The sequence below is a fragment of the Syngnathus acus genome, chromosome 17 (assembly GCF_901709675.1).
Source record: "Syngnathus acus chromosome 17, fSynAcu1.2, whole genome shotgun sequence".
NCBI classification, from domain to species: domain Eukaryota; kingdom Metazoa; phylum Chordata; class Actinopteri; order Syngnathiformes; family Syngnathidae; genus Syngnathus; species Syngnathus acus.
Window position 1 is genome coordinate 9,430,902 of NC_051102.1, and position 21,918 is coordinate 9,452,819.

Sequence of the window (21,918 nt, forward strand, 5' to 3'; positions counted from 1 at the left end):
CAGTTAGCCACGCACAATACTTTTTTTATATGCACAACCATCGGACTTTGCGCAGATTCTTTTAAAGGTTACGTGAGACGCAAATTATTTTGTGTAGGTCGTAATTTGGAGTTTCCAATCTCGTGCATGCATGTGAGCGGCACGTTGGTTGCGTGGTGAGCGTAATTGAATCGCAGCTTATTGTCCTGAGTGGAGTTTGTGTGTTTTACTGTAGATACTCTGCTTTTTTTGTCTGTAGATGTGATTGTGAGATGCTTACTTGTCTACGATTGGCCAAAAACCAGCTCCGATAAGCATCAGCTCACCCGCCTGAGAGGATAAGACATTATAAATGCAGACCGGATTGAAATGACACGAGAGATGACTTTTCTAAAAACGCAGGTCAGAATGAGAGCGCCATCTCGGACAGACAAAAGCTCACACATTGATGCAGTGGTGCGACTTTGCGTATTAAGCCCGATTCTCGCATTGTCAAGTGATTAGTTTAGTCACCGACGTCATTGTTCTGTGGAAATGCAATGATGACGCCAGACAACTGATAAGTCACTCGACAAAACATTTCGGATTTAGAACCGATTACAAGAAAACACACGCACACCCGTCAGCTCTTGCCAGATTAAAAGCTGAACGTATATGTGACATTGCTCGGGTGAGGTGCCTTCGACGAGCAGTCTGTTCGCCAGGCCTAATCCTGACAAATCCTTTATTTTCCTTGGAGCATTCAACACTTGAGCTTTGAACGAGGCACAACGGGGAGCGGCTTCCACGAGCGATGTCGCGGGAAACACGAGGAAAAAAACCGCCGCGTTGTCAATTCCCGTCTAATCCGCCACCACTAATGACTGCCGTGAACCGAGAGCAGCAATGACGCAATCGACCATCAGGCTGCCTTCTTCTTGTCCGTCTGCAAAGTGGGACCACTGCTGGCGCAGGGCAAAGGTCGGGACGCGGTCGGGGTCCGGCAGGCCCCCGCGACGCCGTTGTTTGGACAGTTGAGTGCCCTTCAAAGGCAAAACGAATATGTCGAGAGATCCGTGAAGCCACGATAGCCTATTAGCTAGCGAGCTAGCCAGCGGTGAACACTTCTACTCTGGGAACAGAAAGCCCCATGGCAACTTGGTCGGATATCATCCAACGACTGGAAGCTTTAAGCAAATATATTTTTGTCGCTCAAATGTGTGTGAGGACAAGAAATATTCCAGATGTTGTGCTATGAGATTGACAGCTGACCAGCGTCAGTTTCAGCGTGGACATTCCAGGGCTGACCTGATTTTGGCGATCCATTTCATCAATCCAATTTAGCAAGATTGTTATCAACACTCTTCTCTGTGCTGTGTCAAATTAATGGCATATTTATTCTTCGCATGCCATGTGGTGACTAAGACGGGACGGGACGTAGGTCATAAAGAGGCCTCAATTTAACTCGGGAGATAACCGCTCCTCTGACTCGGGCTGCGTCCTAAACATAGTGACACTGCTTTTAGCTTACGGGTACGGTACAAGTTGGCCGTCCCAACAGATTGCTTGCCAAGTTTGAAAGTTTAAAGTCAAATACTTTATTGTATCGTTCCATTTTTTTCGCTTTGGAATAATTTCGACACATGCTGTTTGACTGAACAATGTAGTTGGCTCATCATATTGTTTCTGTCCAATACTGTAAATGTTCTTTTGGTCAAATATTAATTTTCAAGCTTCTGAGCCGTACCCAAAACAGTCGAACTTGGAGAAGTACGTTCATGTTCTTCCACGTATCCAAACAATGTCCTCAGGTCTTCTCAACTCTTAAGCCCCAAAACAAACAACTCTATCTCTCTCTTGGAGCGAAGTTCCAACCTTGAAACTTTGTTGGGACCTTTCAAATTGTGTGTAAAGTAAATAAAGCGCGTACCACACTGTGAGAAAGCAGACGTCGCAGCTGTCTCCGCAAGGCGAGACACGTCAGCGAGACCATCTTTCCCACAGTCGCTCACGCTGTGAGCCAAACAAACACAACATGCAAATCCAGGCCATAGTTTTATCGGTTTCATAAGGATCTATTCCCCAGTGTCATTTGCATATGGTGTTTGTACTTAACGCCAAAAGGTTAGATTGTCGAGTTCTTTATTCTTTTATTTGTGCACCTATTACTTTGTTGACGTCTCACCATTACACCTTTGAAAATGTTCCACATTTGGTGGCCGGATGGGCCTTAGAGCCAATAAGACAAGCCGGGTCCAATTTTGTTTTGGAAAAGGTTACACCTCAAGAACCAGGCTTGGCTATGCACGAACCTATTTTGTAACGGCTTAACCGTTTTTTAAAGTGACAGCAACGGGCAATTGTAAATGTCTCGCACGCCATTAAGCACACGGAAAAGGAAAGTCTGCATAATCCATGGCACCATGCTGCAAAACACAGGTCAGTCTTGGTACTACAACATACATCAGGTGTGGGGGAGGACACTCATAATTGAGATAGGAGATACTGTTGCGTGAGTGTGTGCCGTGATTTGTTGTTGGAAAAGCTGAAAGCAAACACTTGCCAATGTTTTCATCGATATTCATTCACATTTCAAAAAACAACAACATGCTGCCATTGAGCAAAGCCAAGTTGAAGACTGGTGTCAATTGGGGGAGAGAGTCCGTAGAAAATTTTGAAGCTAGGGATTGCCCTCCAGTGGCCAGAAGAGAGTGTACCTTGTCAAAGCATGACCTTAAGATGTTAGGGAATCGGCAGGGGCACTTTCTGGTCCGAGCAAATAGAAGCCAAAGAAAATGACAAATACCAACTACAACAACATCTGGATTAGTTTAGTTTTAGTTAGTAAATGCCACAGAAATGCAACCAACCGCTTGCCGCTATCTGGGCTAGCATTAGCATTGCACACCGCTTCAGCTAACTATTACAGTAAAAGTAAAAGGACATGCAAAGTGAACACTCAGTTTGTCTCAAGAAGCAAAGTCATGGACTCACATGCGATTCTTAATGCAACTTTTGGAATACAATGGAACACTCAGTGTTCGGAAAGAGTGGTTGTTAAAGAGTTAAAGCGAAACTGGAAACGTGAAAAAGAAGACGTTCTCTTCATCACAATGGCAGCCACAGAAAAGCTGTTGTTTCCATCAACAGACTGTACAGTACTTGAGAACACAGTGTACAGGTAAACACAGCGGTCCTGTCTTCTATCGTGTCCCAGGTGGCCGGCAGGCCCGTCACACCATAGGAACGGTTTCCTGGGCTAATCCCAGGGGAATAACAGCACAATTGTCTCTCGGTACAGAATCAATTCAGTAAGCTGGCATTCACAGCCAGCCTCTTCGTGTAACAGAACCCGCTTTGACCTCTACCAGAGTATAACCAATTGTTTCATCTGATTGTTCCTCACCGGGTACCTTAATCTGACATCTTATTCTTAAACCAACCTGACAAGGAAGAAGGTGTTTCTTATGCGTCACTGTTCCAACCACATTACTTCTGCAAAATAATTTTCAACTGTCGTCATTTGAGTCTGAGTCCAAAAGGTCAAGTTTAGCCGTTGATTCACCTTCCTATAAACTTTGAAGTGCACCGTCATGGCCGAACTGAGTACAGTAAATGGGAGGGGAAGTCAACTGTAGCTGCTGCAGCCTTTCATGCTGCGGTGAAAGGCCGAGTGACATCCGGGCCCATCATAAGGCAAAGTCCAAACCAATTCTGACACCATGAAATTCAAGTCGGAAGCCCATTGTTAGTGGCCGTAGGATAATTAGAGGCGAGCTCGCATGCCGTTTATGTAAGAGGGACTTGTTTATTCATAGCGAGTTTGCTTTGCGCCAAAGCCCGCTTCGGATCTCAATGGCTCCATTATTGCGCCAGTGCTTGAAAGCCTCTTTCAAACTTCAAACGTAAGACACCTCCCACTCCGTGTCCACGGCGTTGCTGCATGGTGAGCTCGGAAAAGAAAAATTGGCACGGAATCGCAGTATATGCAGCAAAGTGGGCATCAGTGTGTGAGGTTCTGACTCTGTCGCTCTGTTACGCAATTTGCTCTTTCTGGTGAGCACCTGGCTCAGCGTGCATTCTATAATAACATGTTTCATCGACATTTGAATCAACGTCAAAGTTCTTCCATTCCAGCTGACCCGTTCAAAGAGCAGCCGACCGAGCTCGGTTGCATTTTAGTGTAAAGAACACAGAGCTAGCTTATTGTACCGAGGGTGCAAAGCCTCATTATGAGCGGATAGCTTTAAGCCTCTTTGACATGTTCGCTCAGAACCGGGCCAGGTAGAGCTCGGACGGGCCGAGCAGAAATGTTACGTGTTTAAATCCTCCTCTTTTGTGCTGCTCTAAACCAGTGGTCCCCAACCTTTTTTGCGCCACGGACCGGTTAACGTGTCAGAAATATTTTCGCAGACCGGCCTTTAAATAAATAAATAATACTCAGGGGTGTCAAACTCATTTTTTTCACGGGCAGCATTGTAGTCATAGCTTCTTTCGGAGGGCCATTATGACTGTCAACCCAAATAAATGTATGAGAACCTCATATACAGTAAAAGCTACAAAACAAACTGACAAATAACTCGTTTTCAAATCAGATGAGTAAAAACTGGTCAAATATTTCAAAAACAGATATTATTAAGAGTGAAGACAATTTGCAATTCTAGTAATGACACACGATTTTGATGCACAATTTGTCTTCGCGGGCCGCATAAAATGATGTGGCGGGCCGTATCTGGCCCCCGGGACTTGAGTTTGACATCTACAGGTTAACGTGTCAGAAATATTTTCGCGGACCGGCCTTTATATAAGTAAATAATACATTTATATAAACAAATAATACATTTATAATAAACATATGAATACGATGAAACAAAATGATACGACTGGCATAAAAACAAGTATAAACGACATAAAAATAAAACTTACCATTACGTTGAGCTTGTTTCTTTCTTGAGCTTGTTTCTCCCATCTCGGCGTAATCGAAGACAATGACACCCGAAGTGATTAAGGTTGTCTTTTAATGCAGGATGCTTGGTCTCCATGTCCCGAAGCAGTTTTGAAGGCTTCATTGCCTCGTTAGCTAGCCTGTCGCCACATATTATGCTAAGTGGACACCTGAGGCGATAAATCCATATTTTAAGTAGGACTCCAGAAATTTTCTTTTAAAGGCAGCTTACCTTTTCTTAGAAATCGTAGCATCTTCTTCTTCCGTCTCCTCATTGGGCTTTTTCCCTTTCCGAAGATCCTTTCCAAACATTTCTGTTTCTTGCTCATATTTGCTTGCTTCGCGGGCTCGATGACGTGCATGTCACGTGACCGAGACGAGCGTCTTGATCTGAGCCGACGATGTAATTTTTTTTTACATTTTTCTAAATAAATTTTTATTCATTTTTGCTAGCTTTGCGGGCTCGACTGGGGAAACGTGTATTAATTGATCGTCGATTTAAAAAAAAATAATAATAATAATGTTTTTTTTCTGTGCGGCTTGGCGGCCCGGTACCAAGTGACCCACGGACCGGGGACTCCTGCTCTAAACAGTCCTGGCTTAAAACACAAATAGCAAAACGGAGACTCAGACGTGACAAAAAGATTTCAAGGGCTTCGCCGTCATGTAGCAGCTAGCTAGCAACTAGCTTCGGCCGGGCTACTGCTGCGGCTAAACATGTCGCAGAGTTGCTCCCAAGTCAGTAATCATCGCCTCCGTGGTGGTGAATAAGATACATTCCTGACATGCATCATTCTGACTAAGGCTGTGCTAATTGCTAAAATAACCCATCATTGACTCAGCTAGCATGTTTAACACTAGAATTAAGTTTAGCAATCTTGCGGCTACACATACACCTTCTCTGGTTCATTCAACAATGTTTGATTTTCTTATATCACCTCAAATTGAACAATTAAAACAATCATCTGAATGCAGAATCATGCTGTTGCTAAATCAAAATGCTCCCGCCAGGCTCCAATAATCTTCCTCAAATTACAGAGCTCCCAAATTCTAATCTCAGCATGTTCTCCCCAGGCTCCTCAAAGTCATCTTGGATAGGCAGTATGGACGATTCATGGATGGAAAATAATTGAATATGAGTGCGAATACTTGTCTCTCACCACAAACACAATAAGCAGTGTCATGACAAAATGAATGGCGCTCGAGAGAGGAAGAGTGTTTGATTGTGTCCTGTTTTGAATGGAGTGTCTTTTGATGGCTTCTTGATTAAGCTGATGTAACGGTCCCACTGGCCGGGTCACACGGCTCACCACGGGTCCGTCACACCATGAGCGCCGCCGACACCGATCTCTGGGCTGGTGGAATCACGTGACAAATATTTGGCAAACGATCGTGCAGATAAAGGAGGAATTTGTGCGCGGGTGACTAAGCCAGGACATGAACATGGAACGCCACACAAAACAAATTAAACAAAACTAAATATCGTCTGAATAACAAAAGCACAGACTCAACAAAACAAATAGTGGCATGCAATTATTTTAGAATGGGTCTTTAAAAAATGTAATGATTAAATTCCAAATCCAATTTGTATAAATACAATTTTCTTTTTAGCAGCATTTCCTGGTGCATTATAGGGCCAACCTTTGTCCGAGCAGGGCAATTTTTATTGAGCCCCAAAGGACTACGCCTTGCAGTTTCTGCTTTGCAATGTTTGCTTCCTCATAACTCCCACATTTAAAAGCAACAGTAGAAACTGCAAACTCAAAGTTGCCTGCTCTGTGATTCTACGATGATGACGTGACAAAAGCGCCATCCTCGAGCGTCTCCATGACTTTGTAGTGAGCGAGCATTTAATGCGAGGGATGCAGACTTGTTTCTTAAGAGTCAGCTGCAGCCATTTCATGTGTCAGCCATAGTGGAGGAAACAGATGTTTCCTTCAGTCTCGACGCCTATAGTAAACTCAGTTGTAAAACGACCTGTACCCTGACCCTCATGACCTCAACGGTAGGTAGGTACGGCATGATTTAGAAGAGACCCAATCAGATCCAATGACAGCTTCAGAACCTGTTCTCTTTTGCTATCCAGAAGGAGCCAAAGCAATAATGATTTGTTTCTTTACTGGAATGGATGCGAACTGAGCCTTGACTTAAAGCCAAGGTACGTACTGGAAAAGGTTTTTATATTCGTAAATGTGGTTTGGCAGATTTTTATTTATTTATTTATTGGACTACTCAATGGCAGACCCTATCACAATATGTGATTGTTTCTGTCCTTGTCTCCGGTTTCATGCCAGCCTTGCTGCTTTCTATTAGTCTCCAAGCACCGAAACAACGGAACACTTGGAATCAGATCAGAGAGAAAAGAGGAATTGAATTTAGAGCCCTTTATAAAGGCCAGGAGCTATTGAATAACAGGATGTTACAATGAACAGCAGAAAATCCAAATGAGCCTTGAGCTACCTGACCGTCTGGGAAGATTTGGAAAAGAGCCTTGGAAAACTACCGCCTCACCAGTTTTGGATGAGCTTATGTATAATATTAACGTAAGATATGCTATGACGCAAGTAAAACTCTTTCAGGTTTTAGTCATCAGTCCATAGTATGCTAATTGTGTTCATGTTCTGGATCACTTCCTTATTTGGTGTGCGAACGGGTTCAAACTTTTACCTAACAGTCAATAAAAAGCAGGTGATGTAACCAACCGCTTCTTGAGAACCCTTTGGTCGACTCACACTTTACTTACCTCTTACGTGTATTAGTTGGACATTGACGAACCTTGGGAGAAGCAAACATGGGCACCCGTAGTTGTCGGTGGAAGCAGATGCACAACCCATGGGTTGGTTTTTGTCACAATCTACTGGCTACACAGGAACAATCAAAGCAGCGTGAGGGAGAAGGGGGCCCAGGGGACAATGCTCAGGCTGTCCCCCCGTCGGCCCCATGCCACATAAAGACCTGATTATCCCCCCCTCCTTTCTTCCTATCCCCGCTCTTTGTCTCTCCTGTTGGCTGGCCTGGCCTGCCCTGGCCTGGCAGAGTGGACAGAGAATACTTGCAGTCTTTCCTGTCTTCTGTTGAGCAGCAGGGACTCTCCTGGAGTCTCAGCATTTTAAAATGGCGCTGCGGCATTGGCGGGCCACTGTGGGAAAGTCATTAAAATGTATAGCCTGGTTCCTTTTATTTATTTCGATGGGAGTCCTGGAAAGAGGCATCCGGGAAGGCAATGGATGCTAAATGCCGGTAGCCGTTGCCACGGCAAAGTGTCAGAGTGACAAAACCAACTCCGAGATGGTCGGCGGCACGATGTTTCCTCGTTTCTACAGGTGCTCTATGTCCAGGAGGAGAAAGAAGCCAAGCGTTGGGCGAGACTCTCTTTTTCAATTCATGTTGCCGAGGCACCTCACATAACCGTGGCAAAAGTACCGGACTATTAGCCGCTACTTTATGCACAAGCTTTGAACCCTGCGGCTTACCTATTATTTTCATAATATTGTATAATTTGTGCATATTCTCTTAAATTATGGAAATGAAACATTAACACACCTACGGCTTATAGTCCAGTGCGACTTATGTCTGAACAAAACAGGATCCCCCCCCCCCCCCCCCCGATTTTTAGCTGGTGCGGCGTATACTCCGGTGCGGCTTATAGTCCAGAAATTACGGTAGCTACTATGAACACAGAACCCAAAAGTAAGAAAAATACCAAATGAAATAAGTCCACAAAAGACTCAAAGATTCAAATACCGGGAACATGACAAGGGTACGTGACAAGTGACAGCAACAAAAAACGGAGAACGTTTGAAACAAGCCAAAGAGCTGAAGACAAGCAACGGGGAACACCTGGACAAGACATGGGTGGCTGATGTAGCTGACACAAGGAACAGGGCTGAGGAACACGGAACGCACGAAAAGCATGAAGCGAAACCAAATTCAATTCATACAACAAAAACATTCTTTACATAGAAATGGATTCAGAGTTGCATTTTGAAATCAATATATATTCCAAATTAGCCAGCCATAAAAATGTCATTGTTTCTCTGGACCCAGGTTAGAGGACCACGACACTAGATGGTGCACCGTCGAAACAAAATAACTCAGATGGCATGAAAGGCCACCTACAGAGAGCAGAAGTGACCCATTTGAGCTGCATCGTCATGACGGAATACTCCCTCCAAACGCATTCTTGCAGCATATGACCACCTCGATGTGGAGCAGGGAACCAGTCTGAAGCAGTCTGCAGAGATAGATGGGGCTTTGCAGTCATTCATTGTCAAATGGAGCTTCTATGAATCTATGACAAAGCAGAGCCCTCTGCTGGTGATTACCGGTACAACTTGTTGTTTACCAAGCCATCAACACCATGAGGGGGCCAATACAGAATTCAGAGGGCTTGTTCTGTTCTGTTTTGTAATTTATATCGCGATGTGCAAAACATGTTCCACAAATGTTTACACTCCCCAGAAGTTACACAACTTGGGCTGATCTTTATATATAAGAGCTATTTATAATGAGGTCTGCGTGTCGATTGGATAAACAGGCCCGACACAAATATGATGGCCGGGAGCACTCAAAGAACGGGTCAAAGGCATTGACGCAGGCTACAGAGAAGCGTGCGCAGTTGTCTATCCGTGGAAAGCATTGATTTGATAAATGCTCGTCAATGCTCATCGATCCGGGCGACTCTCCATGAACTGAGCCATCGCGAGTGCTCAAACGCTTTGTTATGGGAATAACGGAAATGCCTAAACCGACGTCACAGATATGTGCAGAGGTCAAGACAGCTCGGAATAAAATCTTGATCGGTCCGATCAGAATATTCCGACTGGCGTGTGGACATCAAGCATTTCCATCCCTCTCAGGATTTTCATCCGAATAAATGCGTGCGATTAATCGAAGCTTCGACTGGAGGCCAGAATTGGATTTTACCGGCTCCCTCCTACGAGCTCCAGTTAAGAGGTGAGCTGCAGCATTTTGGACTCTTGAGGGAAGACTGGCTGACTCCGAAACAAAGTGCTCAAATCAGAAAAACCAAAAAGCTTTTGTCTCATTGAGTAAGGATGAATTTACATTCGGAAGATGCGCACTTCATAATTTGGTCTATACGATATTCTTGGATTCACCAGCTCCTTCCCGCTCAGTCTGGCTGCAGAAGCGGCGTGAACTGGGTTAGTCTTATGTAAGCGGTCTCATAAAAGACCCTCAGTCACTCGTCTTCCCCTAATCTTTTCAGCTTGATTACACTCGCCATCCCTCCGCCCCTCGCGTGTTCTCACACACAGGAACAATCCGGCGAGCACCACACAGGGACCGAGGATCCAGTTCGGAGCGGATGGCGATGCTGGTTGCTTTGGGGGCGGGGTCTCGCGATAGGGCAGGTGTGAGTTCAGTGACTTGTCGTGACCAATGTGGAGCGGATACATCAAAGCTGAGCTGTTCACGTTGTATCTTTCGATTTCGCTTGAAGACGAGTCAGAGATGGATACTTGGTGGCACCTCGTTCTTATCAGTTGCGTTTTTTGGGAGGGGTGACCCAAATCACCAGAATGCATCAGTGATTACATAAGAAGCATATAAAGGTGTCAATAATTACTACCTTAGTGTGTCATGTCGACCCAGATACTTTCCAGCGCTGGTTTTATGACATCATGGCAATCAGGTTTTTTTTTTGCAAGAGTGACTGATGAGACAGTAAAGATGACACAACATTGAAGCCTCACATCAAATGGATGCAAAAATGCACTTTCAAAGCAAGGCAGTGACACGCGTGGTTCAAAGGTCAACAGCTGGGCGCTGTTTGATCTTATTTTTTGTTCCAAAACCACAGTGGAACATGCTGACCTCTCTGTCATTCCACTTTAATCAGCAGAACAATCAACATGTCATCATAAATATACACCTCACCTTACCTACTAACCAGCTCATCAAAAGGCAGTAAATCTTTTCTGGGGGCTTGCAGCTGACTAAACATTTAATATCCTTTATGAGTTTTTTTATGGTTCGGTCAAGGCCATCCAGATCAGCATGGAGGGTGATGATGTAGTGCATGGAGAGGGGCACTGGGAGGAGTTATGTTGGTGTTGTCGTTGTTTTAATCTGCATTGTTCCTCTGATGCTCAATCCAATTATATTCCGCTGCTATGTGACAAAATATTGGCCGAGTTGTCCAACATGGCTAAGCCAGTCAGCAGCCTCAAGCGACCATCTGCTCCATCCAACTAGTTTGGCTTATCTTGTGTTTATGACAACATATCTGATTTCCAGTAGGTCACTGTGATGCTAAATAGTGATATTTCTCTGATACGGAACCCCAACGATATGGTTGGTATCGGCAGTCTTCATGAGTACCCAATACCTTGAAATTAGGCGGATTATCACTCCATACGGATACCTGCTATTGGTACTCGCCCAACTGTTACTAAATAGCTCTGTAACATGATCCACCCATTCATTTTCTATTGAGCTTGTCCTTAAAAGACTCTCAACGGCCACACACACGCACACACAAAACAGACACATTCACACATGGCCAACCTAATGTGATGATTGAGGTCCGAAAACAATGGAACGTAACCCAAACAAGCTCAGGGTGAGCATGCAGTCTACACAGGAAGGCCCCATACTGAGATTTGATGCCGGGACCTCGAGAAAAAGAATGACAAAAATCCAAAACAAAAGAGACAGGCGTCATCTGGAATATTTGAGGTGAAACTCTTCAATAAAGCACATTTTCTTTCAGCCTCATGCTTCACATAATCTATGACAGATGTATTTGTGTGTGCGTTTTTTTTTTTCACGCAATACGCTATTAAACTGACATTCCCACAAGGGCAATGTTTGTCTGCTGACATCTAGCGGTCTGACCTAAAATAGCATCCGTATTTGAGCGTTATAGATGCAGCTCTGGCGCCCACTGGTGGTAGAGATGAATCCTACCAGATGAAATGTTTTCATCAACAAAGCAGATTTGAGGACAGATTTAGATATTCAATAATAGTTTTATTTAACATGTAATTAATCCGTTTTCATGAAGGCTGTATGCCTTCAGATATTTTTTTATTTACAAACGTACAACCACTGAAACACATAGCTTGTTATTAGGAGTTTCCAAAATTGAAAGACACACAGTACAATACAAACAGCAAGTATAGATCACAAAAACAGGCTGCTTGGGTGAACATGCAAGAACATTAGTTACCACTGGCAGCAGCTTTTAATTAGAATCACTAATAGTGGTTCATAAATGTGGGAATGCTGCTATGTACAAGGCTGGGACTGCAGCTGCACCCACTGGAAATTTGATTAGGCACACTTGCACAATCCTAGCAAAAATGACGAATGATGCTCAATTACCATATTTATGTACATGAGGGCAAACTTCATGGCGTGCAAGCAAAGACTTTCTGAAACAAAATGGTCAGCGTGCCCTTTTGCTGTAATGTAGCCCTCTTTCGTTCGTAGTTCATTCTAAGGCAACGTCGCTTTCACAGCAATTCGGGTTTTGCAAAGTCTCTGGGCAGTGACAAGACATCCCACGCCTAAGCAAGGCCAACATCGTTTGGCTTACTGAAGCTCGAAAAGTCTGAGATCATCAAATCAGCTCCAAAATTTAATGCAGTCGGTATTAAGGCGAGTCCTCATAAGATCTTTTTTGAAAAATAGAAGCAAGGAATAAAAATTCAGCGGGCTTACCACAGATAAGATCAAAAGACACAGGACGGCAACATTGCACAATATACCGTGTGCCCTTCAAATAATTACAATCCATTTCTGAGACTATAATATCAATTTTATGGTACTCAAATGGCAAATATCACTGCGGATGCACATCATCAAGTCAATGAGCTCACTCCCAACCTTTGACTTACAATCTTTGACATTTGCAGCAACACAGACACATGTTGAGCACCCCTTTCAAACAAAACGCAGCCCGGTAGCCATTTTGTACCGGTCCGAGGCCCATTTGGGATTACGATAAGAGCAGTTAGAACACACTTGCCCATTTGATTTCCCTCGTACGGGTTGTTTTTTTAAAATTGGTCCAAAATGTACATTTCTTTTTAAAAATTGGTCAAAAACGGTCACGTTCGTAAACCGTGCCGAGGTCGGTCTCACTCAGTACAAGAAGGTTAAGTAGACTGCTGGAAATCTTGCAAGGTGGCCGCTTCTTCTCTTGGCAGGTTGAGCCTCACCTGTTCCCCAGAGGCGGTGGATGCTGAGTAGACAGCGCCGAGAGAACCGGACGAAGCGTCGGTGTCCATGGTGAAGAGCTTGCAGGTGCCAGGCAGGGACGCATCCGGAGCCTCTTTGTCGGGGCTGGATCCTCGGGACGACGCGGGCGAGGATGTGGGGCTGAGCTGCACGGCCGTGGTGTCCTGCAGCGTGTGCTCGCTGGTCTCTATCTCAAAGGCCGCCCCGCCTGCCAGCCCGCCGTTCCCCATCAGGTTGATGCCCCGCCCGCCCGTCTTGCCCCCCCGCGAGCTGTGAGGAGGAGGGAGGCGACTGCACACGCAACAGGCCCCGAAAAAGCAGACGGCCACGAGCAGCAGGATGGGTCCGATGACGATGGAAGGGTTGGCAGAAGGCATCAGGGTCCGGAAAGCGAACACGCCCACCAAGGTGATGTTGAGTCCGGCCAGCATGATGCACAGGCCGCAGGCGCAGCATAGGGCCGGGGAGGGCAGGCTGTGGGGACGAGACGCTCGCCGCTTTTTTTGCTTGGCTGGCTCCTTCTTGGACATGGCGCTGCCTGCGTTTCCATCGGCGATTACCATGCTGGCACCTCTGGCTATTACCTCTGGGCTTGCACTCGGCCCTTCACAGAAATATCTTCACCATTATCCTCTTTCACAAACAAATATACTCTGAGCGAGTCCAGTTCAGGGTGCAGAAACACCTTTGTCTGAAAATGACAATACATGACGAGGATCAAATATTGGCTCATGTGTTTTGCTTCATGTAGTGACACGACACCTTCATCAAACTGTCATTTGAGGATGTTGGCAAATAGCTGCATGTCATCTGCAAAGCCTTGATAGCCGACATTGGCGTCCTGAAGAATTTGTCTGAAGGGTAAGGGTAAGTATATACAGACTAAATGGAAGGGGTCCAATGATTGACCCCTGAGGGACGCCAAATGTCATGGCCAATCGATCAGATTCAAAACTTCCCCCAAGTAGGACCTGAATCATTTTAGGACTGTTCCTACTCACGTTTCCAACCTGTTCAATTGTATGTCATTATCTACTTTAAAAAATAAAATAAAATTATAACCCTTAAGCACATGCCCACAGTTGGCAAATATTAACGACATCACCAGATCCTATCTCCCGGGAGGGCAAGGAAAAACTAAAAATATCTACTGTATCAAATGCAAAAATCCCATTTTGTGGTCATTTAAATGGATCTTTTTCTAAGAACCCTTTGCTTTCTTGAAGCAACCTTTATGGCACATAGTGTCATAAAACATTGGCGGGGGGGGGGGGGGGGCAGTGTGATTTAAGTAGTATTCTATGACCTTACTACAGATACTTATATACTATACCAGTGTTTCCCAACCTTTTTTCATTCACGGCACACCTTTTCATTGGAAAAAATCTCGAGGCACACCACCAACAAAAATCTGTTAAGTGTTACACCAGCTTCTATATTAAAATCAGTTATATTACAACAAAAGACGTAAAGTTCTATTCCTATATATGTATGGAGAGTCGACTAATTGAAGAAAAATAAATACTAAATATTCTTTAAATTGTATTTCTTTTGTAAATAAAAGTGACAGTTTTTGAAAAAAGGTTTTAGACAGCATAAGGAATAAATTATTGAAAGTGATTGTGATCAAAATCCAAAAGAATCAATATGACTTTGTTTACTGTTTTAGACTAGCTCTATAAATATTGCGACATTAAGAACAAAGTCACTTTTAAAGACGCTCTGCTGTTCTGACAGCGGCTGAGTGGCTATCACAGTCGAGGTGTCTCGACTTGACTGTGTATTTTATGTTGGTGAAAAATGAACAATCCAGGTTCTCCCATTGAACTACCTACTCTGATTTCCATCGGACCAAAAACGCACCACAGCCGTCATAGTGTCACTGTTAGTAAAAGCACACAGCAACACACACATAAACTGAGTATGTGCCGATGCCACAACATGAAACCTCAAGATTCTCCGATTGGCCCCGCATGCACAATTAGCAAGTGGCTGACCAGGCCTTGTGCTAACTGACCAGTGGTTTGGCCAACCTGTTTACAATGCGCTCCGTAATTAATGTTGGACAATTTCCCACGGCACAGCTGAACATCTCTCACGGCACACTGGTTGGGAAACACTGTACTATACTATGGTATATAAACTATATACTTATATACAGCAAGTGAATTTGAATTTTGTAGTCAAATTGATGTAACTGAACAAATGCCTGTTTTTGAAATGTGGACAAGCGTCATTAGACACAAAAAACGCTGCTGCTTTTTCTTCTCCACTCCATAATTGTATCTGCAGTGGCTTGTTCTTTTTACATTCAATATTTTCTTTATGTCAAACCAGCCCTTCAATTACACATGGCAAAGTAAACATACATGCTGTAGATTAGAAAGTATCCAATAGTGACATATTTGTAATTTTTTTTTCTTTCTTTGCTGCCTAGGTTTGAACATCAGAGCAAACATCTGCTTACCTTTTATGTCCATTGAGGTTCCATTCTTAAGTGAGGGGGGTTCTCCTCACACAATGTCGGAGGGGAGGGGGGGTAAAACCAAAATAAAAGCAAAAATAGGTTTTGGTTCCGAGTGCTGCTGTCTTTTGCTTGCAAGTGTGCCGTCCCCGAGGGCGCAAGTCATGACACGCGTTCAATCAGCGGCCATGAGGCGAGCCAGGACCGGCAAGTGATGCGCAACATGCAACCCGATCACTGGAGCACCTCGCACAAATATGGACCTCCTTCCCCAAAAAAAGGGCTCCTCATTAAGTAATACGGAACATGCACGACATATTTCCTCCTTCTGTCAACCTCTGGATGTGTGGAAGTGCGTGTGAATGACGTGCACCCCCCCCCCCCCCCCCCCCTGTTAAAGAGGTACGAACCCGGAAATTGAACGGTATATTCATCCGCCGCCGACTTCCACAAATAGGAAATTTGCCCGCGTTCTGTCTTTGCAAAAGATGTCATTCGAATGTGTAGTGTGTGATTGAAGCTTTTTTTTTTTTTTTTTTTGCAGTTCCAACAGTACTCTAAAATGTTAGTTTTTGCTGTGACATTTTTGCCATCCATCCATCCATCCATCCATCCATCCATCCTATCAATGATGGGCAAATCAAATAAGGGCGTTTATGCTTACTTGGTTGTCGTATACTGAAAAGCATTAAAGAGAAAAAAATGTTTTCAAGTTGTTCCAACTCAGCCCCAAGATTCAGTTAGGTCACTTGAACCATGCAGTGCAAATCTGACCCTTTGTTTTGTTCCATTGTTGGAGGATGGTCATTGTGTAAGGGCTGACAATGAAAAGTGCAGGTCCTGCTCCAGAGCACAACGCACACCAGTGACACTACCAGAGTGACCAGGCGTTGATTATTGGCTCAGCGTGCCACCATTTTTGTCAGGCCACAATATGCCGTTTATCTGGATGTCATGTCCTGAATATCAATTGTATTATATTTCTCTGCAGGGTGCATACAATGGATGTCACTTTTTTTACTTGTGCCGCTTGTGTCTGTACAGCATGCAGCCGGTGTGTGCGTATCAAACATGAACCAGGCCATGTAAATATATTGCATCATGAACTGAGCTCTTCTTCGTATAATAACCTAAATGGGTCCTTAATTGCGGGATGAGAACACAATGTGATGAGATGAGCTGCATAGAAATGGAACCTCTGGGTTTAATTTGTTTTAATCAGTGTCAGGAAGTCGAGAGGCACTGCACTAGGAATCTTAATTTGACACGAGAGCTTGAGTTCAATTCAGGATATGTTTATGAAATGACATAGATATGAGGCTATTTGCCAAAATCAGGAGGGAAAAAAATGATGCATGACAAAGGTGCATCAACACTATAAAGCTACTAAAGCTATAAAATGTCGACTGACTGACACCGAAAGACGTCTTTGTAACCACTCAATATGTTTGTTTAAAGAGTGACGTACAACGGATGTTTCACACTAGTGCCTAAATCCGGGGTTACCATGGCGACAACATTCAACGAGATCGTCCATTGTACCTGATTGAAAAAGTCCCCATTTCTACTCTAATTGGGTTGGGGCAAGCAACAAAAACGCTGTTGTGCCGGTCGTTACCTTGTGGCGTAATAATTCAACCTATTATCAACGACGCGAAATTTCATAGAGACGGACAATGAAAAAAACAACAGAGTGCAAAATATGAATGTAAGTGGTAATGTGGTTTTGTTGTTTGAATCCTGCACACAATGGAGCGAGCCATCTTCTCAGACGTTACGTGTGCAGATGGAGGGTAACATATGTTACTGTTCTACAGCCATTTATTGTTTTTTCCACTCAGGTCACACAAGTGGTGCCTGCGTGACACGCTCCAATACCGGTTCCCTTCTCTTCAATCAAGTCGGAGCAGAACAAAATGGCGGAAGCGTAGGGCCCTTGGCCCTCTCAGTGGCACTTTCCTCCGATTTAACACTTATTGATTCCTCCTTGCGAGCTGGCGCTAAACCCTGGCAGGTCCTGGCTGCGAAGCTTGCGTCTGTTCACAATGTCATGAAAGTAGTGAAGGAGCGAAACGATTCTGCCAAGAACACTCCGTTCATGCTCATTAGTCAGCTTGTGTGTCGGACGGCGGCGGCGGCGGCGTAACGCACCAAGGCCCAAAAAACACATCATTAAGCGATGACATTAGCGTCTTGTCACAAAACCGCTTTTTCAATCGGCCATCATGTGCCGCATTGAAATGTAGATAAATTAAGCATTCAAAGTCGTCTCATGAGGATGAGACGGAAAACCACAAGTGACGCTCCAGTCAAGCCGTGAACGGACTTCTTTATGCCGTCAGATGGCTCCTGTTAGTCTTATCAAGGGATCACATGGTGTTTTTTTTTAATGTACCACCAAAAGAGGAGGTCACAGATGATCCTTTTCTTAATCTGACATTTTGGCAAAATTATTTATACACAAGTGACTCAATTATGAAATAGAATGCTTTTGAGGAGATAGCCGGAGGTGTGAAGGAAATTTAAATGGACTGCAAAACACTTAAATCATACGGAAAGCTGGCAATGTGGAGTAAAAATACAAAAATTCTTTCCATTATGCCACATGGTATTTACTGTTAAAAAAAGCATTTGTTTTAAATTATACCAATGTGTTGAAAATTTAATCCAAATGGTTTATTTGTAATTGTTGTAATTTCATATTTTTGGATTCATTTTTTTCTTCCAAAATAAAAATCGCCTAAAATAGCTGCAGTAGAAAAAAGCACTTACTCTTGATGAATTTTTACAATGCCACTTGAGCCATCAAAGTTGCCATAGGAATAGCGTATCCACGGCAACAGAGCAGACAAGAGGCTAAGCACTACAACCCCACAGTGACTGAGATGAGCATTTCTCAGGTACTGAAATTGCCTATATTGGTTTTATTAATTTAAAAAAATATATATATATTGAACAAACGCTTGCAGACAATCGAAAGGAAATGTTCCTATTTTTTTAATGACATAATCATGTAAAACTACTGTTGTTGTCATCACGTGGAGGCAGTTTGCCAAGGGATGACCATGAGTTAGTTGCACCTTTGCTGTTTCCAACATGTAATATAGAAAATAAGTTAACAGATGCATCTCATTGATGGAAATATGCTTGGCATCAGTTAATAATTAATGATGAAAAAATAATGAAAAGTCTGAGAACGACACTTACGTTATAGTGGTCCGTGTAATGGCAGCCTAAGCAATAAGAAAATACACATGAGAATTGTGACGTACGCCAATGAAGGGACATTGTGTGTACTGTCTACTCACACGGGGTGACTCGAATTTGTCCTTGTTTGCACGTAATTTGGCTGGTGTAATCAGACCAGATGCACTGAACGCTCTTGGTTTCTCGTTCCTTTACAATTAGCGTTCCAGATTCTTGGAAGTTGTAGCTGGTGTACTCATCCAAGTTTATTTGACAAAATGCTTCTAAACAAGGTAAACACAGACATCATATCAGTTGAATTTATTCAAACCAGGACAAGTAGTAATTGGGAACAGGTTTGTGGTTGTATTTTTTTACTTTTTAGTAGGACCTAGATGTTGGTTGGCTTACCTTTGCATGTAGGTGGTTGCGACCAAGTGCCATTAGCGTAGCACACCACGTCCTGTGGACCGACCCTTTTGTAAAAACCATTACACGCATATCTTAACAACGTTTCTCTTTTCCGCACAACATCACCATTTGGAACTTTTGGGTATGATCCACAGTTGTCAACTGAAATAATAGGAAACAAATATTTTATTAAGAACATTTAAGTTGTCTCAAAGATAAAATAATTCCCCTCCGACTATAATGGTTAAAGCAAAATCAACATAAAATACTGACTGGCAACGTTTGTACTGAATTCAGAGATGTGTTTCTAAATGAAGAGTCTATGTTGAATAATGACTATGTCTTGATAGAGACGCCAAATTATCTGTCAATGATTTACCATCTGTGAGCAGGGGTGAGCTGGGGGTCCCAGTCTTGTCAGGAGTGGTTACAGGACCTGCATCAGAGAAAAAAGAAAATGTGGCATGCAGTTAATATTCCAATGGCTCTATTTTTCTTCTCAATCTCGTGGGCCAACATATAGCTTGGAAGATCATCTTTCAACGAACATGACCAGATACGTGTATGTGGGTATTTTGGACAACTTTCAACAATGACGCTGTATGGTAGATGGATTTTGCTTGACTTGTAAAGAATAAATGACTATAGCCCGAATAAATTGAAGTGGACTAACTAACCAAACACATCGACCAATCTCTAAGGCCCATAAAATAACATGTGGTGTGCCCCAGGGTTCGATTTTAGGCCCAGTGCTTTTTAACCTGTAATAATTTTAATCTCTGAATTCACCTGACCGGCTCTTAAAATTCTTGCGGTCATTGGCCATCAGTAAAATCAACTTGTGTATCCACCTGTTGCCATTCAAACAACCTAAATAATAGCAGGGTTCAATTGAATGGGCCAGAGAGATTTGATGCTGGAGAATGTTTTGGGTTGCCCACGTGTTCCGGTCGCTGAGGATCCATCAGTTCTGGCATCAGTAGAATCACCAGTATCGGGACCAGTAGCACCACCACCCCGTCCCCTTCCTATGTCTGACAGGAAAGAAAAAACATTTCTTTTCATTCTAGAAATAAAATTTGATGCCTATATTGATTATAGTGTCAAGAACCGACTTCCATCAACAGGTTTCGTACTGCCACCAGATGTGTCTCCATCATCTCCAGGACCTGGTTTGAGCATTGCTTCAAAAAAATAAAAAGTTGGGAAATCTTGAAGATTATTGGTGTGTTTTGTTTTCAAACTTACTGCAGCTTGCAGCTTGTGTCCAAGCCCCAGCAACACAAAAGATGGACTTCTTGGTGGTTGCAACCTCAACACTGTATTCGTCTTCACATTCATAGCGAACTTCAACGTCGGCAGCAAATACGTCCCGGTATTTGTCAAGGATAACGGCGTGCGGGATGCGAGGCGGCTCATTACAAGATGTGTCACTTCCTATCAAGACAAGTCAATGAAAAATTAGCCAATCAGGTGTGAATGGACCTACTTAAATGCGAATCCCACGGGACGTACGCTCACAACGCGGCAAAGCTGACCAAACTCCCTCTCTACAGGTGGCTGTTGCTCCCACGGCTTTGTGTTTATATCCTTCGGCGCATTTGACCCAAATGACAGATCCTTCTTTGTACCACAAGCCGTCGGGACTTTTATCGTATTTTGCATTTGGAATATCTGGTGTGAAGCAGGTGTTTTTATCTGAACCAAAGCAAAAAGGTCATGGGTGAATCGATCAATAAGTTATAAGTGTACAAAGAACAGATCTTTTTCATCAACAGGAAGGATAATAATTGTTAAATGTCATAGCTATAAATCACAACACACGGTCAAATCCAGTATTGGCAATATACGGCACACTCGCGTGACGTGTTCTGTTGTATTGTTATTTAATGTTGCGGAAAGCTGTTGTAAAAGCTTTATATGAATCATAATGTGCCTGTATTTTACTGTATTGTAATCCCCTCTCCTCCCCGCCACAAAATTTGATGTCATCAATACGGTGTCCTATGAGATAAGGTTTCTGCTAATACAAGTGGTTGCCCTCGTCACTTTTTGATTCCATGCTGAGGTTTGGATTGTAAAGAAGACCGCTAACTGGTAAGCCAAAATTCAATGCAAGAATTGCTACCGATTGTTCTTATGATGAAAATGCCAACACTGCTCGCAGAGATCAAAGTGGTTGATGCTAAATTACTGTCTAGATTCTACTCACCAATGCATTGTGGTTTCTGTGACCACAAACCATTGAGGCAGACACTGGTAGCCCACCAACACTCCTTCACTGCTGGTTTGTGTCCAGCGCTGCAAGCGTACGCCAGAGTGCTTCCATGCGAATAGTTTCTGAGTTCAGGCACTAAAAAACCTCCCGCAAGAAGGGGAGCAGCACATGACTCTGCTGGGCTTTGGGCTGAAAAACAAAAACAAACCCTCAAAAGTCAGACAGAAAAAGCAAGACAGAGGCAGGCTGGCGGTCGTGACCATTTTTCAGCAAAAAAAGCATCACAATGAACTTGACAAACCATGAAGTTGTCCAGGATAAGACAAGACGAGGATGAATCCAAGACACCTGAGAAACATTTTGTTCGGAAATGTAATATTATCTGACAAAGTTGAGCAAATCCTCTCGATCAGATCAGGAGCGGTTAATAATTGTTCAGTTGCGCCATCACTCACTCAAAAGGCAAATACAAACCTCCCCATCTTCATGTTTGCTTTGAAAATAAAGCCAGGGTGCCAAGTGTAAAGG

The 21,918-nt window shown here is 43.5% G+C and overlaps 2 protein-coding genes across 3 annotated transcripts; both read right to left on the reverse strand.

Moving 5' to 3' along the window:
* Positions 1 to 11,878: 11,878 nt before the first annotated feature.
* LOC119137434 (transmembrane protein 275) lies at positions 11,879 to 15,946 on the reverse strand. Its single transcript, XM_037276733.1, has 2 exons — positions 15,579 to 15,946; positions 11,879 to 13,802 (listed from the first exon to the last, which is right to left on the reverse strand). The coding sequence occupies exon 2, from the start codon at positions 13,672 to 13,674 to the stop codon at positions 13,030 to 13,032; it is 645 nt and encodes a 214-aa protein (XP_037132628.1). The 5' UTR covers positions 13,675 to 13,802; positions 15,579 to 15,946; the 3' UTR covers positions 11,879 to 13,029.
* Positions 15,947 to 18,538: 2,592 nt separating this feature from the next.
* Positions 18,539 to 21,850, reverse strand: LOC119137179 (complement factor H-like). 2 transcript variants are annotated; one of them, XM_037276280.1, is made up of 11 exons: positions 21,692 to 21,850; positions 21,385 to 21,579; positions 20,688 to 20,870; positions 20,421 to 20,609; positions 20,288 to 20,353; positions 20,114 to 20,206; positions 19,552 to 19,608; positions 19,173 to 19,334; positions 18,884 to 19,045; positions 18,783 to 18,808; positions 18,539 to 18,660 (listed from the first exon to the last, which is right to left on the reverse strand). In XM_037276280.1, the coding sequence occupies exons 1-11, from the start codon at positions 21,747 to 21,749 to the stop codon at positions 18,646 to 18,648; spliced, it is 1,206 nt and encodes a 401-aa protein (XP_037132175.1). In that variant the 5' UTR covers positions 21,750 to 21,850; the 3' UTR covers positions 18,539 to 18,645. The 2 variants fall into 2 exon arrangements, with proteins under 2 accessions (XP_037132175.1, XP_037132174.1); XM_037276279.1 differs by having other exon boundaries at positions 20,288 to 20,356.
* Between the last annotated feature and the right edge of the window lie 68 nt (positions 21,851 to 21,918).

Excerpts from the sequence above, each read along its gene's own strand:
- LOC119137434 (XM_037276733.1), bottom strand. The coding sequence starts at position 13,674 with ATGGTAATCGCCGATGGAAACGCAGGCAGCGCCATGTCCAAGAAGGAG.
- LOC119137179 (XM_037276279.1), bottom strand. The coding sequence starts at position 21,749 with ATGTTTCTCAGGTGTCTTGGATTCATCCTCGTCTTGTCTTATCCTGGA. Across the intron at positions 20,610-20,687 it reads AGCTTTGCCGCGTTGTGAGC|GAAGTGACACATCTTGTAAT; the intron begins GTACGTCCCGTG and ends TTGTCTTGATAG. Across the intron at positions 19,335-19,551 it reads CTCACCCCTGCTCACAGATG|TTGACAACTGTGGATCATAC; the intron begins GTAAATCATTGA and ends CTATTATTTCAG.